Source organism: Benincasa hispida, chromosome 6, assembly GCF_027475165.1.
Source record: "Benincasa hispida cultivar pf3 chromosome 6, pf3_genome.v1.1, whole genome shotgun sequence".
In the NCBI taxonomy this organism is placed as follows: Eukaryota; Viridiplantae; Streptophyta; class Magnoliopsida; order Cucurbitales; family Cucurbitaceae; genus Benincasa; species Benincasa hispida.
Window position 1 is genome coordinate 3856613 of NC_143483.1, and position 21566 is coordinate 3878178.

The following is a 21566-nucleotide window of genomic DNA, read 5'->3' on the forward strand; positions in this document are numbered from 1 at the left end:
GGCGAGCATCAAGTAGATTCTGTCGAATGTCTAGTATAAATGATCGAGAAGGGTCGAGCATCAAGTAGAAGTTGCTGAGTGTCGAGTATATGTGAGCGAGGAAGGAGGCGAGTGTTGAAGGTGAGCGAGGAAGGCTTGCATGTCGAGTTCGAGCGTCCAGTAAGGGCGCATGTCGAGCGAGCTCCCAACGTCGAGTTCCCCATCGAGTAGCGAGTCCTCCCATCGAGTATTTAACAGAGAGTCTTGGAATTGTCTGTCGAGTAAGGACATCTCCCCAACGAGTTTCCCCAGCGAGTAACAAGTTGCTCGAAACACTAAGATTTGAACGCTCAGTTGTAGACTTCTCTTTTAGTAATCAGGACAAATGACTTAATCTCAGCCCTTGATTTTCATTAATGGGTGAGGTGGCTTAAGGAGATTCAGGTGAAGGGTTGGACAGTAGTATAAAAAGGAAGAGAACTTCAAGGGCTTGTTTTTGGACGTTTTACTCGAGCAAACCAAGAAACTTGGTACCATTGGAAAGCTCTTCGAGTCTAGATGTTGAAATAGAGCCTTTGGAAGGGAGATCTCACCGGAAAGAAGGCTGAAGAAGCAAGGAAGAGTCAAAGGTTCATTTTCCGGGCATTTTTGGGCACTCAATGAAGAAACATAATCTAGACCGAATCGCTTGGATTTTCGAGTTGAAACTTAAAGGTATTCTCATAGACACCTTTCCAAGTAAGTTTGAACGCCACATTCAAATAAGTAATCGCAAAGTTTTGAATTGTTTTGAATGAAAGCATTCTCAAAAGCTGAACGCAAAGTTGCGGAGAATGAATAAAAAGTTTTTGAACAAAGGCTTGCCAGATTTAAACTTAGAAAAGATCTTTTTGAAGAAGCAGCCGAAGTGGAGGAGAGCGTTGCGGCCATGGTCAGAGGTATGTGTAAATTATATTCTGAAAGGCTAGTCATCGCAAAGGAAAGCAAGAAAGTGAGTTAAGAATTTCTTAAGTATAACATATGCTTGAGGACAAGCATGATTCTAAGTTTAAGGGTGTGATGACGGGCAAAAATGCACGTCATCTTAGGCCTTTTATTTAGAATTATGAGGATTGTTAAATAGAATATGCGACGAATATGTTAGAAATTCATGAGAAAATGAGTTTGCGTCGTTCAGCATCAAGAATCTCGGCTAACCCATTATTATGCGTTTAGATGTCTATCTTTGTAGCTAACGCACGAAGCGGACGCATAAGCAAAAGCCGGGCTATCGCATAGACGACCATATGTGGAGAATTTCTCCATCGCAAAGGCAAACGTATATGTTCAACGCATGGGTGTTGCGGTAATCAACCGCATGTGTCCATCGCATAGGAGTTGTGATTGTCAAGTGATTGTTGTCATCGCGTAGAAGATGCAGTAATCATGCGAATGCGATCATCGCAAGATTGCGGCTACACGATGATAACCATAATAGAGGGATGAACGCAAAGTTGGTGGAATGGGAACATTAACGCATATCTCAAGAAAATCAAAAGATGATGTTGACATTTCACCTACCACACCGCGAGCAACAGAGACTCAGAAAAGGACCATCGCGCCACGAATGTCAGAATTAGAGCAAGTCCATTAATGCTGTCAGCGATCAAGCTCTATAAATAGAAGCCGATGAGTGGAATTTCATTTCATCCAAGGTTTCCTACCTTCGGGTGGATCCTTGTGATCCAGACCAAAGCGTTAAAAGAAAGCTTAAGAGTTCTTCATCTTCTTCATCCGAGTGACGACCGGAGCCTTCGCCAGAGTTAGATCTCGAGAGAGTCAGCTCCACCGCCCTTCCATGGCACAACCGGCAACCTTGACACATATCCGCTAGAAGCAAGACATTGCTTCCAACTGGTCCTTTCATTTTCTCTTTTTTCCTTATATTGTATTGTATTACATTTTGGTTAAGGAATAATACATTTTGTGAGCAATGCATTTCTATATTTTCCTTCGACTCCATCTTCATCTTCATTTACTTAGCATATTTAACTTTCATTGCATCACTTAGTGAGACTGTTAGAGTATCGCATACTTAATCATTCGGCATAGGAATATGAAGCATGTAGCAAACCACCGAGAGGTGTGCGTTGCGTGAGTGTTGTGAGAAAACCTTATTTGCTTAGTGTGAAGTTGTAGCAACGTCTGTCTATAGGCGGACGCAACGCTTGTCTTTGAGTAAAGTCAACAACAACTAACTGTCTGGGAGGGTAAGTGGTTGGTCGCATTAAGTAATGTAAGCAAGTAATCACTAGAGATAGGAATAATCTTACGTCAACTAGGTTATTGCGATTACCTTGTCTTATGAACGCATCACTCATCATTTAGGCATACTTGAGAGAGTAGTCTAAAAACCAGATCTAAAACTCGAGAGAGCGGATCAGATCGCATAAGCAAGAATGGGGAACTTAGAGATAAGCTCCGTTTATTATTACACAGCGTATGCACCCTACGGAGAGGATAATGCATACGTCCAAGAAGTAGGATACAGTGGTATGGTCATCTTGTTTATGTGTGGGAGCACATGAGCAGGAATAGAGACTTAGGAATAAGGCCTCTCGACACTTTGTATATACATCGCATGTGTCCTAGAATTAGGCACAAGTGTGTGTAGCATAATCGCATAGCTTGCATTGATTGAGGTTGCCCTTGCGGCCAATCTTAAGGGTTGCGATGAAGACATCTTCACCATTTTATCTATTTTTCCATGCATTTACTACGCGTCAACAGTTTCCGTGTCTCTACCACTCATTCATACTTCTATTGCTTTGTCTGTTAGTTAGGAGTAGAAGTAGTTTGTAGTTACAACCCCCATCATTCTTTTATTCATTTGCCGTAAACACATCACCGCATAGCATTTAGTTACAAGTCCCTGAGTTCGACCTCGGATCACCCGAGAAACTTGCGTTCGCGTTATACTTGGCGTGAGCACAAGAAAACTTGTGACAGGAATACATGGTCATCGCATATAAGAGTTACACATATTTTCATTCCAACACATGACCACCGAAGCATGAGAACCAACGCATAACCTAAGACATGCATCGCATATTGCATCTCACATAATTTTAGTCATCAAGTTTTTGACGGCTAATTTTAGAAAGAAGCTTACATCAAACTTATTTTGATGTACACACATTTGGAAAGGAGTCGGGGACTTGTGGAACTCATTTTCTTTTGGGACACATGTTATTTTGGTCATCTTTTTTTTGTTGGACATATGTATGTTTTTGGAACTGCATTTAAGACTTGCACTGTTTAATTTCCTGGATGTGTTTTGTGCCAAGTCGTTGCATATTCAGAATTAAGCAGGTTTATTTAAGTTAGGTAGTAAGTGCTGGCACGTAGGTCGATAACTGCTACCGTCATATCCTCTTCCGATTTTAGAAGGAAAACTGGGAGGGGGTGTGACAGTACGTACCCCCACCCCAAACTTAAAAGGATGCATTGTCCCCAATGCATAACATCTAGAACAATCACACACAGATGAGTGATACAAGCTTGGGAAATGAGTGAGGATCCACGAAACTGAATGGCAAACTGGTGCTTAAAAACACTCGAGTATCATCTCCAACCTAAAGATCAAAACAAACCAATCATGAGGTGGCTCTCTATCTTAAAAACAAACAGACTACTCAAATAACAACTGAAACAAAAATTAAAATAAAACTAGAACATTTGGGTTGCCTCCCAAGAAGCGCTTAGTTTAACGTCTTTAGCTAGACCAGGTTTCCAATTCAGATAACTTTCAGGGTGGTTTCATCATTATGTGCACAGCAACACCTGAAATATATAACTTTCTCCCATACTGGCATTCACATGAAAAATTAGTCGAAGAACAGTTATCAGAAAAGGCATAATCTTCTCTCTCCTCATCCACAAGTTCAATATCTCCCTTACGAATATAATCCATAAAATTTACTATACCTTTCTCGGGAGTTTGTTTAGGACAACTTACCTTTTCCTTGCCTTTTTCTTTACCATGAGATTGTTCGGGATTTTTACCATCTACGTCCTTGATCTCTTGGCACGAGCTTACGGGTTCATTGGGCTTGAAAGAATGAAAAATTTTTGAACTTTACCTCTTCATCATTTACCCAAATTGTAAGCTTGCCATCGTAAACATCAATCAATGCTCTATTAGTGGCTAGGAATGGTCGTCTAAGGATAATAGGAATTTAAGCATCTTCTTCCATGTCTAAGACCACAAAATCCACTGGGAATAAGAAATCGTCGACCTTAACCAAAACATCCTCTACTACACTATGAGGGTAAGTGAGGGAATGACATGCCAACTGCAATGATATCGTTATCAGCTACACCTCTCCTATGTCCAGTTTCTTGTACAAAGATAAAGGCATCATATTAATTGAGGCTCCTAAGTCGCATAAGGCTTTATTTACCGTCAAATTCCCTATAGTGCAAGGAATCATGAAACTTCCAGGATCCTTCAATTTTTGCAATAGCTTTTTCTGTAATATGGCACTACATTCCTCGTTCAAGTTCACCGTCTCGTACTTTTCAAATTTCTTCTTTGAAGACAGCATCTCCTTCATAAACTTCACATAGTTTGGCATTTGTTCCAATGCATCTGCAAAAGAAATGTTAATATGAAGTTTCTTAAAGATATCCAAAAACTTAACAAACTGATCATTTACTTCTTTTTCTGAAAACGCTGGGGATAAGGAATTTTATTCAAATACAACAGGAGAAAGTCCAGAATTACTCCCTGAATTGGATGATACAAAAACATCACCCGTTTTTCCTTGAATTGAGATCAGCTGATGGACTCAATACTACCCGTTCCTCTATCTAGTCTGTCAGAGGATGCATCACATTTTTCCCACTTCTCAACGTTATTGAATTGCACTCTTCCCTTGGGTTTTTCTCCGTACAGTTAGGAAAGCTCTTTTGTTCATCGTATTCAATGTGGCAGCTATCTAGCTAACCTGAACCTCAAGGTTCTTAATAGCTTTCCCATGACTCGTTACCATGCTATCCAGAAAGTTGGTTTTACTCTTGGATTCTTTTATGAAATCCCCAAGCAAAGCCTCCACAGATGGTTTCTTTTCAGAAAAACCTGGAGGTGCCTACAAAATTTTTTTATTATTAGCATAAGAAATTTTTTTCGTGATTTTGCAAACCTAGATGATAATGTGTAGGTAGGTTCATCTGATAGGTATTTTGATAGGCTCCTTGAAAGTTATTAGCTTGGCGTACATAATTTGCCTGCTTAGAGTTAGATACCTCCCGTGAAGTGAGTGAATTACAAGCCGCCATCAATGCAATCGACGATTGGATACCTGTAGCAAGAGATTAATGGCGTAAGTTAAAGTGGCCATTTGCGCCTTTAAAGCATTTACCTCATTGAATTCATAGACACCAGCTGCTCTAGATAGAGACCGTTATGAGGGCCAATCATAACTCATGGCAACCATATCTTCTAATAATGCCCTAGTAGCATCAATAGTTTTTGCAAAGATTGAGCCGCCTGCAGCAACATCCAAGGTGGATTTCGTTGTACTTGTCAACCCATTGTAGAACAACTAGATCTGTAAACAGTCAGGATACACATGTTGGGGACACTTCCACAACAACTCCTTATAGCGTTCCCATGATTTGAATAACTACTTGTCCTCTCTCTATCTGGATGTGCCAATTTTCGTTCTCAATCTTCTCGTCTTTGTAGGAGGGAAAAATTTATTCATAAAATTTTGGGCCAACTCATCTCATGTGGTTATGCTTCCAGTTGCAAGTGACTCCAGCCAGTCTTTAGCCTTGTCCTGCACAGAAAAAGGAAACAATCTCAGTCTAATGGCATCAGAAGAGACTCCATTTATTTTTACCGTCTCGCTAATTTCCAAGAAAGAGTGGATATGCTTATGTGGATCTTCATATGGAGTTCCTCTGAATGCGAGGTCCCGTGCCATCTGAATTAGGTCAGGTTTTAGCTCAAAATTATCGGCATTGATTGGGGCCTCAACTATGCCTATCTAGGTTGTGGGAACAATTGGTTGAAAAAAGTCTCTGATGGTTCTCATGGCTCCCCTAGATCTCCCATGGCGTCAAAATCAACTCTTTGGTTCTTCTTGCCTTTTTCAAAGTCTGTTCAAGTTCAGGATCAAGTAGAACAAGTTCAGCCTGTTGACTTCTTCGCATATAAGGATTCTCCAACCATTAAAAAAAAAACAACAAAAATGCCCAAATTAATATCAACTTAGTCTTAGTAATATTAAGTTTGGGGAAAAAAAAATTTATGCCAGGCTATGACGCCAAAAACTTGATGCGGTGCACAAGTGTACACAATCGAAGTAATAAATCTCAAATAGGGTATCGTCCTCAGGGACCAGCGTGAGCGAAATTTTCCTAAACTTAGCTATCGCAATTCTTTGTTAATTTTATTCAGGTAACCCAAAAGTTGATTTGTATCTATACTATGACTAATGAAAACTCAATCACACACACAATAACAAATTCAGAGCAAAAAGATTCGAGGGTGTTGTTTCAATTAGGGAATATAGTGAATGTGACATGCAATTGATTAAAATTGATAGATTGAGGCTAGAAGTTCTAAAAATCAGGAAATCTTCTCTTGAGCTCAAACCATCCTAATAACTATCCATTGACCCGAATCTCTATTATTGCTTGAATAGTTACAACATTAAGATCCTTCAATCGTACCCTTTATTATTCTAAATTCATTCTCATGCAATTTTGAATAACAATCTAAATTATTAGGTCTAGCTAATTAAACTCTCTCTCGAGACATCTAATTAACTTAGGTTCATTTAATTAATGGCCAGTTAATCAAAAGCATTAAGCACAAATAATTTAGAAATCCATGCAAAATCAATCAACTATAAATTCATTGTTCAAAGTAACATTCCCTAAAATCCACAAATATCCTAAAATAATAGAGTTTAGCCACACATGATTCCGATAACAACCACAAATAATCAATCATTAAAGCAAAAAGTAAATTAACGTAGAAGAATGATCTCCCTTCAATAGGTCCGAATTTCAATCACGATCTCCTTGACTCTCACCACGAATCTCGTGTTGTTCTTCAACAAAATAGTGCAATCACGATCAATCTTCCCGTTATGAACAGCCTAGAGACGATCTTGGATAAACTCTTAACTGAAATCTCGAGTCTTCCACAAAAAACGATCAGAACTGCTGTAATTCGGCTTTTATACAGACTAAAATCACTCAAAATTGGCTCTACCTCTTTCTCCCTGGCGGTGCAACATTGCTATTTATAATATGCTCGCAGCGTTGCAACGCTGGCGTCATGCCAGCCGCGTTTAGAAGTCGTAGCGTTGCAATGTTGCCCTATTCCAAATTGCTCTTGGGTCTGCAGCGTCAAGGAGCAACGTTGCAATGCTCGGCCAACGCTGGCTCCTCTGAATTGCTCTCTAAACTTGCCTCTTTTCTTGATCTCGGGTCTTTGATTTCTTCCTAATTCCATAGTCAACCCGTTATTGCTCAAAATTGGAGCTTTGCCCTAGGTTTTTGCTCATTTTCGCACAACTGCTCCTGATGCTTGGCTTCCTGAAATCACTCAATAAACCATATCAAACCAAACAAAAGCTAGCAATAGTAGCTCTAAATTTGAAGGTAATAAAAGCACTTTTAGATGCTTTTCACGAGCACCATCGTCGTCACATCTGAGTCTACTATATGAGATGTCTAGGTTGGTAATATGTTTTTAAAATAAAAAAGATTTTTCTAAGAAACTGTTTATCTTTGCCATTAGGAAGAACTTCCAGTATCGTGTCGACGGATCTTCTAAGAAGTTATATATTGTAAGATGCGTAGAATTGACTTGCCAATGGAAGGCCGGGGCCATTAAAATGAGAGACTCTGAAATGTTCAAAATTACTAAATATGTTAGTGCCCGCACCTGCCATATGATATTAAGAAAACACGATCATAAACAAGCTAAAAGTTGGGTTATAGCTGAAATAATTAAGTCGAAATACCAAACCTACCCATTCAAAAAACAAACACCACCAGTAAGTGCATGATAAAGTTGGAGTACCAATAACAATTATGATTAAACAAAATTAACAAACCTGGAATGCAAATGAAAATCCATATGAGCTGTATGATTCAGACGACTTAGTATTTGTAGGGTTCTTCTTGTACATTGCAACTTTCTCTTTAAGTGCACTTTGTAAGTTACTCAGAGTTTTCATAAATATCATTTAGCCCCAGTTATAGCTACAAAAATTCTCTCACACATCAATCACCCTCAACATGGTCCAGTCCATATGTTACCTTCGTTCCTTTCCCATCATAACCAACTCGATGAAATAGAATATACTCATCTCCATGCATCCTCATCGCTCTCGAACTAAATATCCGGAAAATCCTTGTCCAACTGAGTCCCATTCATATTGGATTTATCGCCCAAGTACAACTTCCTAAGCCTAAGGGCTCTATCCTGATCAAACTCAACTACACATCTGGGCCTATATCTTAAACCCATCACTATATCAAACTCTTCCCACACGAAAGAAACCTTCCTCTCCAGTAAGTCAAAGTTGATGACGTCTTCTCTATCCTCTTGTACCTCCCTCAAAAGAATATAACGACACAGATGCCCAAAAACTAACTTAACATCCAAAAAATGACCACAAACAATATGCCTAAATACATACAACTACTTAGGTGTTAACTTGTTCTTAATATTCGAGACTGTTTTTGCCATATGAAAACAACAAGTTAGGTTTGCCGGAAAATAGTCAAAAGTACGAATCTTAGGCACCAATGTCATCTGTCACACATGAAGGAACTTTAATTATAGAGGACCTATGAGTGGAAGCGGATCGCCCAAACTCCATTGTGAAAGATCTCATACATTTACAGTCATACGAAACAAATTATGCATTAAATCATAAATTACAACATGCTTTGAATTAAATACAAAGGATGAGAGATTTTACCTTTGAAGAACCCTTTTTCAAGTATATCCCTCGATCATTCACCAACGCGTCGAACAACATGAACGCAACGAGCAAGACAATCTCCTTCGAACAGCAACGAGTTGAAACTCGATCTCCAACAGATCAGACATAACCACAATATTATCTTGGTATTCTCGGTGTGAGAATCCAGAAGTGGTGGACTCTGGCTTATTTGGGTTTGAGGGAAGATTTAAAGTGGAGGAGGAGACGATCGAGTAAACGATGACCGTGTCATGTAAAAGATGAAGTCTATCGTATAGAATTGATACTCGATCGTTTAGATGAGAAAGCTACCGTCTAGTAAACTCAATGCTATCGTATAGTCACTCGATAGTTAATAATCTGAACCGTCTTGTCATCTGATATTTTGAAATCAAATTTCATTTTATCCTAAAAATTTCCATAAAACCGTATAATCACCCACTAAGGGTGGTTATTTAAAAAAAAAATATTTTTAATTATCAAATAATTAATAAATATAAATAAATATGATAACTAACTTATCATATTATATTTATAACCTATAGTTTTAATATTGCATCATATACAATATATAAACCATAGTTCTTTTGCTTTATTTTATGGCAATTAATATAAATCATATTTATATTAAATTTAATAACTATGAATCTAATTCATAGAAATTATATTTGAATCATATTCAAATATTAGTTCCTCCAATTATGCAATAATGTATCAAATACATTATGTCAATTATATCAACTATAATTGAATTAATTTAATTATATTATATATAATCAAATTCCTTCTTATTAATTTGAAATGTTCAAATTAACCTAAAAATTGATTCTCAACTTGAATCCATTGAGCTACTAGACCAGTGGGTTTCAAAGATAAAAATCCTCGAAAACAAAAAATAATTAATAGTAAAAACTACTTGGTTGATGATGTAAATATTCATGAAGAAATATTCGACATGATTAGTGAGGAAGGTGAAATATCTAAAGATAATAATGAGATTTCAATAAACTATGTCATGACAGGAAAAAGATGAAATCGAACTACTGTAGTTATTGGCAACATTTTTGCGTATAATATTGCTCTTGATATTATATATGAAAATGAGGATCCTAAACCAAAATCTATTAAAGAATGTCGACATAGAAAATATCGGCTTCAGTGGAAAGAAGCAATCGAGACAAATTAAACTCACTTTCAAAGTGATAAGTTTTTGGACTAGTAGTTCGAACACTAAAAAGTGTCAAACCTATGAGATACAAATGGGTATTTGTGAGAAAATAAATGAAAATAATGAGGTCACAAGATACAAAGCAAGACTAGTTGCATAAAGTTTTTCACAAAGACATGGTATTGATTACGAAGAGACATATTCTCTAGTGGTGGATGCAATTACATGAAATATTTAATTGGTCTGACTGTGTATGAAAGTCTGGATATGCATCTTATGGATATAGTCACAACATATTTATATGAATCTCTTGATAATGATATGCATATGATAATCCCATGAGGATTTAAGATACCTGAAACATAGACATCAAATTCTCATGAATTGTATTCAATAAAGTTACAAAGATCACTATGTGAATTGAAACAATTAGGACATATATGCTACAATCACTTGAGTGGATAAAGAAGGATATCAAAATAATCCAATATGTCTGTGTATTTTTATAAAGAAATCACAATCAGGATTCACTATTATAACTGTATATATTGATGACTTGAATATAATTGGAACTCTTGAAGAGCTTTTAAATGCAATAGAATGTCTTAAGAAAGAATTTGAGATGAAAGATCTCGAAAAAACAAAATCTTGCCTTGGTTTACAAATTAAGTATTTAGCAGATGAAATATTTATTCATCAGTCAACTTATACAGGAAAATTTTTGAAAAGATTTTATATGAACAACACACATTCATCAAATATTATAGTGGAAGTCCATTCATTGGATATAGAGAAAGATATATTTTGACCTCGAGGCAATAATGAATAATTTCTTAGTCTTTAAGTAGCATATTGTAGTGCAATTGGTGCACTTATGTATCTTGCTAATAATAGAATTCTATATATTGCATTTTCAGTAAATTGATTAGCTATATAGTTCTTCTCCTACAAAAAGACATTGGAGCGGAATTAAGCGTATACACCGTTATCTTCGAGAAACAACCGATATAGGTTTGTTTTATTTAAATATATCAAAATTTGACCTAGTTGATCATGCAGATTATGAATATTTATCTGATCCATACAAAGTTAGATCTCAAAGAGATTATCTGTTCACATGTGGAGGAACTGCTATATCATGGCAATCACCATAACGACCACTTCCTCAAATCATACTGAATTATTGCAATTCATGAGGCTAGTCGAGAATGTGTATGGCTAAGATCAATGACTCAGTACATCTGTGAAACATGTGACTTGTCTTTTAATAAAGATCTTCAAACAATATTATATGAAGACAACACAACTTGCATAACCCAAATCAAAAGAGGATATATTAAAGGAGACGAACAAAACATATTTCACCGAAGCTTTTCTACACTCACGATCTCAAAGAAAATGACCACATCACTGTATAAGAAATTTATTCGAAGGATGATTTGGCAGACTTATTTACAAAGGCATTACTAACCGCAACTTTTGAAAAATCGATGCACAACATTGGAATGCAGCGACTCAAATATCTTAAGTGATGTTTTCACGGGGGTAAATATATTGTATTTTTTTAGGAGTATATAGTGGAGTATATATTATGTGAAATATGTACTATTTTTCCTTCACTGAGGTTTTTTCCAATTGAACATTTCCTAGTAAAGTTTTAACGAGGCATATTTCATATATTTATATATAGGAGTATTATAAATATTATACAAATAAATAGATACCCATTACTTAGTGCCCGAAAAGTCATGTATCAATATTCATGTTGTCCACGCGCTTTGCAGTTATTCATGTTTGGTGTTCATATAAGACCACATCCTACTTGTCACTTTGCCTATAAATAGTGGTATTTGGCAGATATTAAAATCACACACATTGATCACAAATCCACCTCAAATTTCCACTATGTTTTCATATTATTAATTTTTTATAATTTTAGTTATTTTATTTTATTACTATATTATATTTTCTCCATTTCACACCGCTGTGAATATTTAATACCCAATATCTCAATTTTCGATCATTGATGAGGAGCTACATCAAATTCATTTGGACGCTATATTTTGTACTATCCGTAGCATTTTCGCCTTTATAAAACCCTCTCCCTCTCTCTCCGAGCCACTTTCTCTCTCAGTTTACATTCGCCGCACGACGGTCGACGGCCTGCTGTTCGTCGGTTCTCAGATTCGCCGGCCTGCTGTCTACTGGTTCTCTTTCGTTTGACAGTGCCGGTTTCCTTCTGTTTGAGCGTTCACTTACGTTACCCACGACCTGGTGGACCTTGAATCGATTTACCCACTTCGTTCGGGTTGAGCAATTTGGAACATTCTACAGCTAGGAATTGAGTCTCTTTGGTGAGATTTTTATGGTTAACAATCACCTTTAATCCTTACCCAGTTTGATTAATTTTTTTTTTGGAAATTTCTTTGCACAGTTTCAGCTTGTTTAGCTTAAGGGGCTGCCTTGAGAAAAGTTTGTTATGTTCAAACAGTCCATTTGAGGTCGAAAGGCGACTTTGAATAAAAAGTTTGGGCAATTCTTTAAGGTCTTTTAGAATTAATTTTAAAAAGTTTCGGTCATTCTTTAAGGTTTTTAAGAATAAATTTACAACATGTAGGTGGGTACTAAATGCTGAAACTAAAGTTATAATACATGTAGTAATTACGCAGTCAAAGTCCAGTCTCTCCAAATATCTCTCTTCTGTTAAATGCCGTTTAGAACAATATCAATATACTCATGCTTCATGCAAGTCACTTGTTGTTGCACGTTGTGATACTTGCAGATAGCTTCGAATGTCTGCATTTGCGAACCCCAATCCTAATAAATCCTTTGAGGTAAGCTGTTATTGATGTGTGCTTTGTGGGTTGTAGATTTTGGATTTCCACTTAATTTGTAAATCAGTTCAATGCTTAGTTTTGCGTGGTTTAAACTTACATGTTTCTTTCTAAATGTCTGTTTTTAGGTTGCTCAGCCTCCCAGTGATTCTGTGTCGAGCCTTAGTTTTAGTCCAAAGGCCAATCACTTGGTTGCGACTTCATGGGATAATCAGGTCCTTTTCTTTTCCCTCTTTTTTGTGCTCTTACTTGCTTATTTAATCATTATTTTTATTCCTATTCAGATTAGGGGTTACTTTTATGAAAGTTAGGAAGTTTTGACTGCTATTTTCAATTGGTCCTTTGGATGTTGTGCGAATTAGCTAAGAGAATGTCAAACTGATATATAGCATTCGAGGTCTATGAATTCCATAATTTCATATTTAATGGCTTCTGCAGGTTCGTTGTTGGGAGATAATGCAAAATGCAGGTAATGTTGCCAGTACGCCTAAGGCTTCTATATCCCACGATCAACCGGTATATAACAATTTCGTTTTGATGTTCTAGTTTAATTAGAATTTTGTTGCTGTAAGATCCAAACGTGGCTAAGTTATTTTGCATATTACTTTTTGGCTTAGGTTCTATGCTCTGCATGGAAGGACGATGGAACGACTGTATTTTCTGGAGGCTGCGACAAACAAGTTAAAATGTGGCCCCTATTGGCCGGTGGTCAAGCCATGACTGTAGCCATGCATGAAGCACCCGTCAAAGAAGTTGCATGGATCCCCGAGATGAGCCTATTGGTCTCTGGAAGTTGGGACAAGACATTAAAGTAAACGCTAATTTGTTTATTCTTAATTTATCTTTAAGTAATTTGAACATTTTGTGACATTCATATATTCTCTTCAATACAAGTAGCACAGTTTCACGATTAAAGCTCAGTTCGTTATTGTGGAACATCAAAAAACATTCCGAGTCAGTTTCACACAATTTGTCTCACTTGCCTGTTTTGATCTTTGTTTCATTCATTTATGTGGGCACGTGTTTGTTCATGTCAAGGCACGTGTAAGCCAGATATGTGGCTTTGACCTCTGCTTTTTTATGGTATACTCACTTGATGGTATGAGTTGATGTAGTTTGAGTGTGAGTTTTTCCTCAAATGGTTGTTCCTTAATTTTTACTTGATGGTATGGGTTGATGTGTAGTATTGCTCCTTAATTTTTTCCTCAAATGGTTTCATTGTGATATGTTTCATCCTAAGAATAACTATGAGTGTGATTGTATTTCGTTTTAGCATGAAATCATATGTTGGATCATTTTAATTAGTCAGATTCATCTCATTTTGAAAGATGATGTTGCTGGAAACCAGCGTGTTCATATCCATGAAGCACCCTACTCTCTCTCTCTCTCTCAGCATTTGCACTTGCTTTGATATTCTGGGACTTGCACCATTCCGGTCACTTGTTAATACGATGAAAAGTATCAAATGTGCCCTTCTGAGGCAGACAATTTGTCATTTTTTGGTCTTCATGTTCACCCTTTGCCTTCTGTTTGTCTACCATGTGGAAGAGTAATCATAGATAGTGGTGAATTACCTATGTGTTCTTATTATGATGAAACTTCTTTTATGGTTTTCTATCAATTCAGGTATTGGGATACAAGGCAGCCAAACCCAGTACATACACAACAACTTCCTGATCGCTGTTATTCAATGTCAGTGAGACATCCACTAATGGTAGTTGGTACTGCGGATAGAAATCTCATAGTATTTAACTTGCAAACTCCTCAGGTATTGTTTTCTATTTTTCCTATCATCTCTCTCTATCTCTGCCTCTAATGTAATAGCTGAAGTTGTGTATAATATTATGTAAATTTCAGTTTTTAACATTTGTTTATGGGGTCTTTCTGACTTCTTTTAAATGTTAATTTCTTTTATCTTTCATATTTCAAGTCTAATACAGTTAAGTGGTGACAGAGTGAATATAAGAGAATTGTTTCACCCTTGAAGTATCAAACAAGATGTGTAGCTGCCTTTCCTGATCAGCAAGGTTTTTTGGTAATATGTCCATCCCTTGCATTAATTTGTTTAAATGTTTGCCTTCCTTCATGTATAATTCTTTTACTCTATCTTGATGATACTTTAGTTACTACTATTTCAAGGTTCTTATTTCTTTACGGAGTCAAATAATTTTACTCATATTGTGAAATTGCTTGATCTGATTTCATTAACCATTCCAGGTTGGTTCAATAGAGGGAAGGGTTGGTGTCCATCACCTTGATGAGTCTATGGCAAATAAGAATTTCACTTTCAAGTGCCACAGGGATGGGTCTGAGATTTATTCTGTCAATTCCTTGAACTTCCATCCTGTAAGTTTAGAATGTATTACGTTATTTATTTTTTGCAGCATATAGAGATCCAAGAAACTCCAAAATCTTAACACAAAATCCCAACAATACATCAACTAACTCCTTCAAGATCAAAGGAAACCTACCTACCAATTAGTGATCAGTGGATTGAATGAAATTTGTGTGTGTGTGTGTGTATGTGGAGTTCAAATCCTGGATTTTTCTACCTCCAATCAAGATGAGTGCATCAATTAGCTGCTAAAGATTACAAGCTTCCTTCACTTATCTCAAACATATCCAGTGATGATCATCCACCATCGATGGCTCGTGCCTCCTGATCTTTTAGTTTTAGTAATACTTTCCAAAATCTTCTTTTCCATGGATTCTAAGTTCTAACCATCACATTGTGCCATTGGTTATTTGGCCCTATAAGGAATCTCTAAACCATTTGGCCTATGAAAATAATTGTTGTTCTTTTTTAAATTACCAACTCTCAACTGTCAGTACACAAAAGCTTTGCAATCATGTTCCAACCAACTGTTTACTTGACCTTTTCTTTTCATGTTAGGATCCCTCCTAACAAGAACAAACTCAAGAATACAAAAACCGAACAAGAGAATTGAAAGATAGAATTATATTGCAATATAATGAAGAAATTACATTGCAATATAATGAAGAAATTACATTGCAATATAATGAAGAAATTACAATATACCTCAGGGTTGAGAAATCCTCTCCCAAATTCCCAATTAGGAAATCCTCACATAAAATTCTTCATACCTTCCTAACACTCTCACTCCTATTTATAGCAATATTCAGGAACTAATTTTCCATTGAATTACTCTTGTACCCCTTACTAATACCATACTAATATTCTACTAATACCCCTATTATTTCTATAGCTAGGTGTCTTACAATACTCCTCCCTTCGAAGACACCTTCTCCTCTAGGTGTGCTTACAAAATACAATCACAAAATTGGGCTTGTTCTTACTCACTTTTTTTTAATGCAATAAAAAATTTGAACTCTCTACCAGCCCCAGCCTCCTTGGAAGAAATTGTCTTTAGCCTTGGAAATCCTTTGGACTGTAGTGATTTCACTTGCATTCAGCCCATTAAACAGCCCATGACCACATAAACTTCTATAATTGTCTTTCTTCTCACAAGGCACGTGATCCCATTTGACAAGTTGTATATCCCTGGGCCAATTTCCACGCCATTTATATTGGTATTTAATTTTTAGAAATTTTCCTTAATGGGCTAGGCCCATGATCCATATGCTGGTCCAAACCCTTCTGAGCCCATACCTCATCTTCCATAAAAATAGCAACTAGCTTCTTGCAATTCCAGCCCATAATCAGGCCCAAAATCATGCTGTCACTTTGTCCTTTCCATGTACCCACCTCCAGCCACGTTTTCCTTCCAGCCCTAGAAATAAATGGGCTTCCATTAATTTTCTCGACTTCAGTCAATAATGCAGCCCAAGAACACAAAATCTGGCTAAGGTATTTTTATTCTCTCCAGGCACGTGTCTACAATTACTGTTGCAATTTTTTTTCCAACCACTGGGCCCACCAACTGACACTTCACGTGGGTAGAGAATTTTTCCCTCTCTTCGAAAATTTTCCTTTTCCCACGCCTTCTTCTCCTTTGGTAGCCCGTTCCCTACTGCAAATTTGGACACCACCTTCGCGAAGACTTCTGGACATGCTTGTGACTTCGCTGCCACCTGCATTCCCACAACCTCCATTCGTGTGTCTGCTCGTCCACCTCCGTCGCACAACATCTCCACCTCCTTTTCCTGCAAATGGTCTTCTCGATTGCAAATCTTTTTCTCTGTCTGACTGGCGATGTTCGCCCTGATGCCTTTCTTCCGCCACGACTTTCCCCCTCCATCTTTTCCCACTGTGATCCAAAGCGACTCTGCTTGTCGGTCTTTTCGCAATCCCAATCCATGAACCATTGGCTTCTTCTCCCTCCATCTCGGCCAACCATCCTCTGCATCTTTGAGCATCGACAATTTCTTCAATCGCCCACCATTGGTCGCGGGCGTTGATTTTTCGCCAGCTTTCCTCCTCGCTTTTTTGATCATGTGTTCGCCGTTAGGTGCTCCTTCCTTCGTTTCTTCTTCCGATTGCCATGTCGCCTTCTCATTAGTAATGGTTGACCCCTTTTCTCCGATGCTTCTACCTCCTGTGATCGGCATTTCCACTTCCATTGAGTCCTTGTCTCTGACCATCTCACCCCTTGCCACCGACGATAGACACGAATTATCAGGTTTCTCTTCTTCGATTTCTCCATCTTCGAGTCCTTATTCTTTTTCTCTTCCTTCTTTTCTTTTGTTTCTATCAACTGCATCTCTTTTATCTTTGGTGTCCATTTTCTCTCAACAAAACTTGCTGGAACAAGCACCATTCCTTCTTCATCACTGCCTTTCAACGTTTCAGAAGATCCTTCCACAAATAAGCTTTCCATTGGAAGCTCGTTGGAAATTTCAGATTCAACTCCTGCCACAAGCATTTCTTGTTTTTTTGATCTTTTCTTAGCCGATTCTTCTTTCTTTGCTTCCATAGCTACTAATCTCCTCTCTTCTCTTTCTCTATCTCTTTGCAAAGAATCCTTGGGCCTTTGTTGCAATGCTTTCATGTCTCCCTGTATTTCTTCCGTATTGGTTTGCAAACATCTAACCCTCACGTTGTTCAACCTTCTCTTTTCTCCTTCTCGCTCGATTTCTTCAATCTCCCCTTGGACTTTCAAAACATCCACAATCGAGGTTGAGCTCTTGATCTCACCCCTTGAGCACCGATACCTATTGACTACCATTGATAACTACTTGACATTCTTGGCCATTTCTTGCACCAAGCCTTTAAGCTCTGAAATATCTCTTCCAACAACATCCACCCTCTCTTCCCTTGTTTATCGAACCATTCTCTTTTCTCCTCTTTGGGTTTCTTGAAACTTCTCCTGGATTTCTCTTTCAATTCTTTCACACTTGCAATCTGCCATCCATTTCCGCATTTGCTCCCATGTCCATGGAGTTTCTCCTCTCTCTGCTGCCTCACGTTTATGATCAGCAGTCCATTTACGCAGCCGTTCCCATGTCCACGGTTCTTGTTCCCCCATTGCGAAACTAAATAAAAAAGAGTACCCAAGAAGAACAGCTCTGATACCAATTTGTTAGGATCTCTCCTAACAAGAACAAACTCAAGAATACAAAGAACAAACAAGACTATTAACAGGTAGAATTATATTGCAATATCATGAAGAAATTATAATACACCTCAACACATTCTAGAGGGCGGAGAAATCCTCTCCTAAATTCCCAATTAGGAAATCCTCACATAAAATTCTTCACACTTTCCTAACACTCCCACGCCTTCTATTTATAGCAGTTATCAATAACTAACTTTTTATCGAATTACCTTTATACCCCTTAGTAATACCATACTAATACTCCTATTATTTCTATAGCTAGGGGCCTTAGACTTCATTTCCCCTCTGAAGAAATACACTCGATCCTTTCCATTCTACCACCTTGCCATAACTCCGCCCCCTCCCCCCTGTTGACTATTTTTAAAATGACAAGTACGTTTTTCTTATCGGTGTGCTCTTGGGGTGGTTATTAATTATTTTTCTGAATGTAAGTGATTACCACCTAGCAATTAAGTTTTGTTTGCTGTATGTTGATCAGTGGTTCTTTAATCTTGCTATTTATTGAACCACACTTTCTTTCAGGTGCATCACACTTTTGCGACTGCAGGGTCGGATGGTGCTTTTAATTTCTGGGACAAGGATAGCAAACAGAGGCTGAAGGTGCCTCAGATCTTTATTAGATTTTTAACTTTATAACCCTTACTCTTTTTCCATATTTACAAAATAGCTTGTGGTTGCATGGGAACTACGTTTAGAAACAACTTTCTGACACAACTTGTTTGGTGGGATAATGCTCCAAAACAAACTGCCCCTTAGTTTGTGGCTCAATTTAATCTTTTATATTAGCTTTATGAACAGAGATCAGTATGTTAATTTATGACAGCATTAAATTGAGCTAAAAACTGACGGGAACTTAATATGTATTGATGTACTTGAGTTAAATGAACCTGTGCAATACCTTCAGTTCAGCACACACTCATATATATATATATTGGCGGTGTTGTATGCTTAAAGATCTATATTAACACGAGGGATAAAAGGAAAGAGAGAAAAATTGCAAGAACGTGTCTGCATATAATTTGTTTTAGTTTTACGATTAGTTACTTCTATAATAAAAAAGTTAAAGGAAAATTATTTGTCCTATCTCTCAGCACCGAACTCCAGAAACTGTATATCTCACGCCCACATAAACTGTTCTATGTAAGTGTGTGACTTTAATGTGCCAGATAATACCACCTTTTTCTCCGATCTTATCAACATCTTGAAAATTCATGTCCAAAAAAAGTTTACATCTTAATAATATTTTGAGGATTGATCTTAATGAATGAATAGTGAATGGTTATCTTTTTTTGCTTTCAGGCCATGTCACGGTGTAGTCAGCCCATAAGTTGTAGCACTTTCAACCAGGATGGGTCGATATTTGCATATTCAGTACGTTTCACTTTCCTTCCTTTATTTATTTATAATAATAATAATTTTTTTTAATTGCTGATGCTTGCTGACCACCTTCCCCTCAAAAGGTTACACGAACACCTATCATAAACCGTTGTTTTCAACATGTTTAGCAACGTGCATTACATTAGGTTATATTAGTCATTCAATGTTAGGTTTAGTAATTGTTACCAATAGACTTCGTGGGTTGAGGGTTTGGAAATAGTAGATAAACATTTCAAATAGTTCGGAAGTGGGGCTTAGGGGATGGCTCCTGAATTTCCTCATTATCTTTTTCTTTGTTCCCACTACAATGTCTCTCTTTCATTTTGGCAAATTCCTATCACGCCTCAACCCAACCATCTTGATTGAAAATATTTTAGACCCTAGTGGGTGCAAGCTGTACAAATACCTTGGTGTTTCATGCCCGTCACAGTTACCGTTATACATATGATATGGTGTACCGTAAGCAAACTGCGGGAATCCTTCTGTTTATGTTCTAAAGAACGTTAGGAAGAAGTTGTAAGTGAGCTGAATTCAACATGTGGAATTTGTGTAGGTGTGCTACGATTGGAGTAAAGGGGCAGAAAATCACAACCCAGCAACAGCAAAGACTTACATTTACTTGCACCTTCCGCAGGTATGGTGTGCATAATATTATTGTTTCTCTTTTCCCTGTACTTGTTTAGAATGTTGTTGGAATATGAGAATTTTGCCTTTTTGGATGTAGGAGGTCGAGGTTAAAGGCAAGCCTCGAGTTGGGGGCGGCGGAAGAAAGTAGTCACTGTAGAATCGATTGCATATTCCCCCCTTTACATGTATCTTTGTTCTTTAATGTCAAATTACTAATAGGTCTAAATAGGCACTTGCAAAAATCTTGAATATATTTTTAGTTTAGAACGTAGACTATTTTTGTATGATTGGAAAATAGTGAATTTTCAAATACTTGAGAGAGCTACAATTGCGTTTCCTTTGCTAAGAGATTTGTATTTTTGTACCAAGTTGTTCATTAATGGTGATGTTTTTGGTGAGATGGAACCATTTTAATTCGAAGAATAGACCTTTTAGAATTTTGATGACCAAGAGGTTGATTCTGATTGGATATGATTTTTATGAATTATGATAATTCTGCAATCTAGCCTAGTTTTGAACCGGAGTTTACTTTAGTATGCTTTGTAGCCTTGTTCATCCCTCCAGCCGCAGAAAAGATTGGTTTGATAATAATTTGGTTTTTGAAAATTATGTTATTTTTTCTTTACCATTTATTTTACCCTTGATTTTTTTAAAACTATTTCACGTATAAATTAAGTATTTTTAAAAATTATTTGTTTAGTTTTCAAATTTTAACTTAGTTTTTTAAAACACCATTTAAAAGGTAGATGATAAAATAAAGAAAACAATAGTGTTTATGAATTTTTGGGTGGTTTGTTTTTCTAGAAATCAGGGTAGTTGAAATAGGTGTTTCATTGTTTGATAATCATGTTTGTTTTTCTAGTAAAATGTGTAGAATATCTTGAATATTTAAATAATGTTTGTCTTAAAAAAGGGGTCTAAATTGATGAATCGGATCAAATCAATGGGTTTGATCTAGTTATTTTTAAAAATTTGGTGTCTTTCGTTCACCGGTACCGGTGGGAGAGTTCGGGGTCTAAATTGATGAATCGGATTGAATAGATTGATTTGG

At 37.0% G+C, this 21566-nt stretch overlaps 1 protein-coding gene across 1 annotated transcript; it reads left to right on the forward strand.

Moving 5' to 3' along the window:
* Positions 1-12132: 12132 nt before the first annotated feature.
* On the forward strand, positions 12133-20913 carry RAE1 (Transducin/WD40 repeat-like superfamily protein). The gene is made up of 12 exons (XM_039034379.2): positions 12133-12494; positions 12923-12974; positions 13103-13189; positions 13413-13490; positions 13592-13785; positions 14601-14742; positions 14929-15009; positions 15192-15320; positions 19034-19111; positions 19811-19882; positions 20442-20522; positions 20613-20913. Exons 2-12 carry the CDS (start codon positions 12933-12935, stop codon positions 20661-20663), a joined length of 1035 nt encoding a protein of 344 aa, XP_038890307.1. The 5' UTR covers positions 12133-12494; positions 12923-12932; the 3' UTR covers positions 20664-20913.
* The last annotated feature ends 653 nt before the right edge of the window (positions 20914-21566 follow it).

Excerpts from the sequence above, each read along its gene's own strand:
- RAE1 (XM_039034379.2), top strand. The coding sequence starts at position 12,933 with ATGTCTGCATTTGCGAACCCCAATCCTAATAAATCCTTTGAG. Across the intron at positions 15,010-15,191 it reads CTGATCAGCAAGGTTTTTTG|GTTGGTTCAATAGAGGGAAG; the intron begins GTAATATGTCCA and ends TAACCATTCCAG. Across the intron at positions 19,112-19,810 it reads ATAGCAAACAGAGGCTGAAG|GCCATGTCACGGTGTAGTCA; the intron begins GTGCCTCAGATC and ends TTTTGCTTTCAG.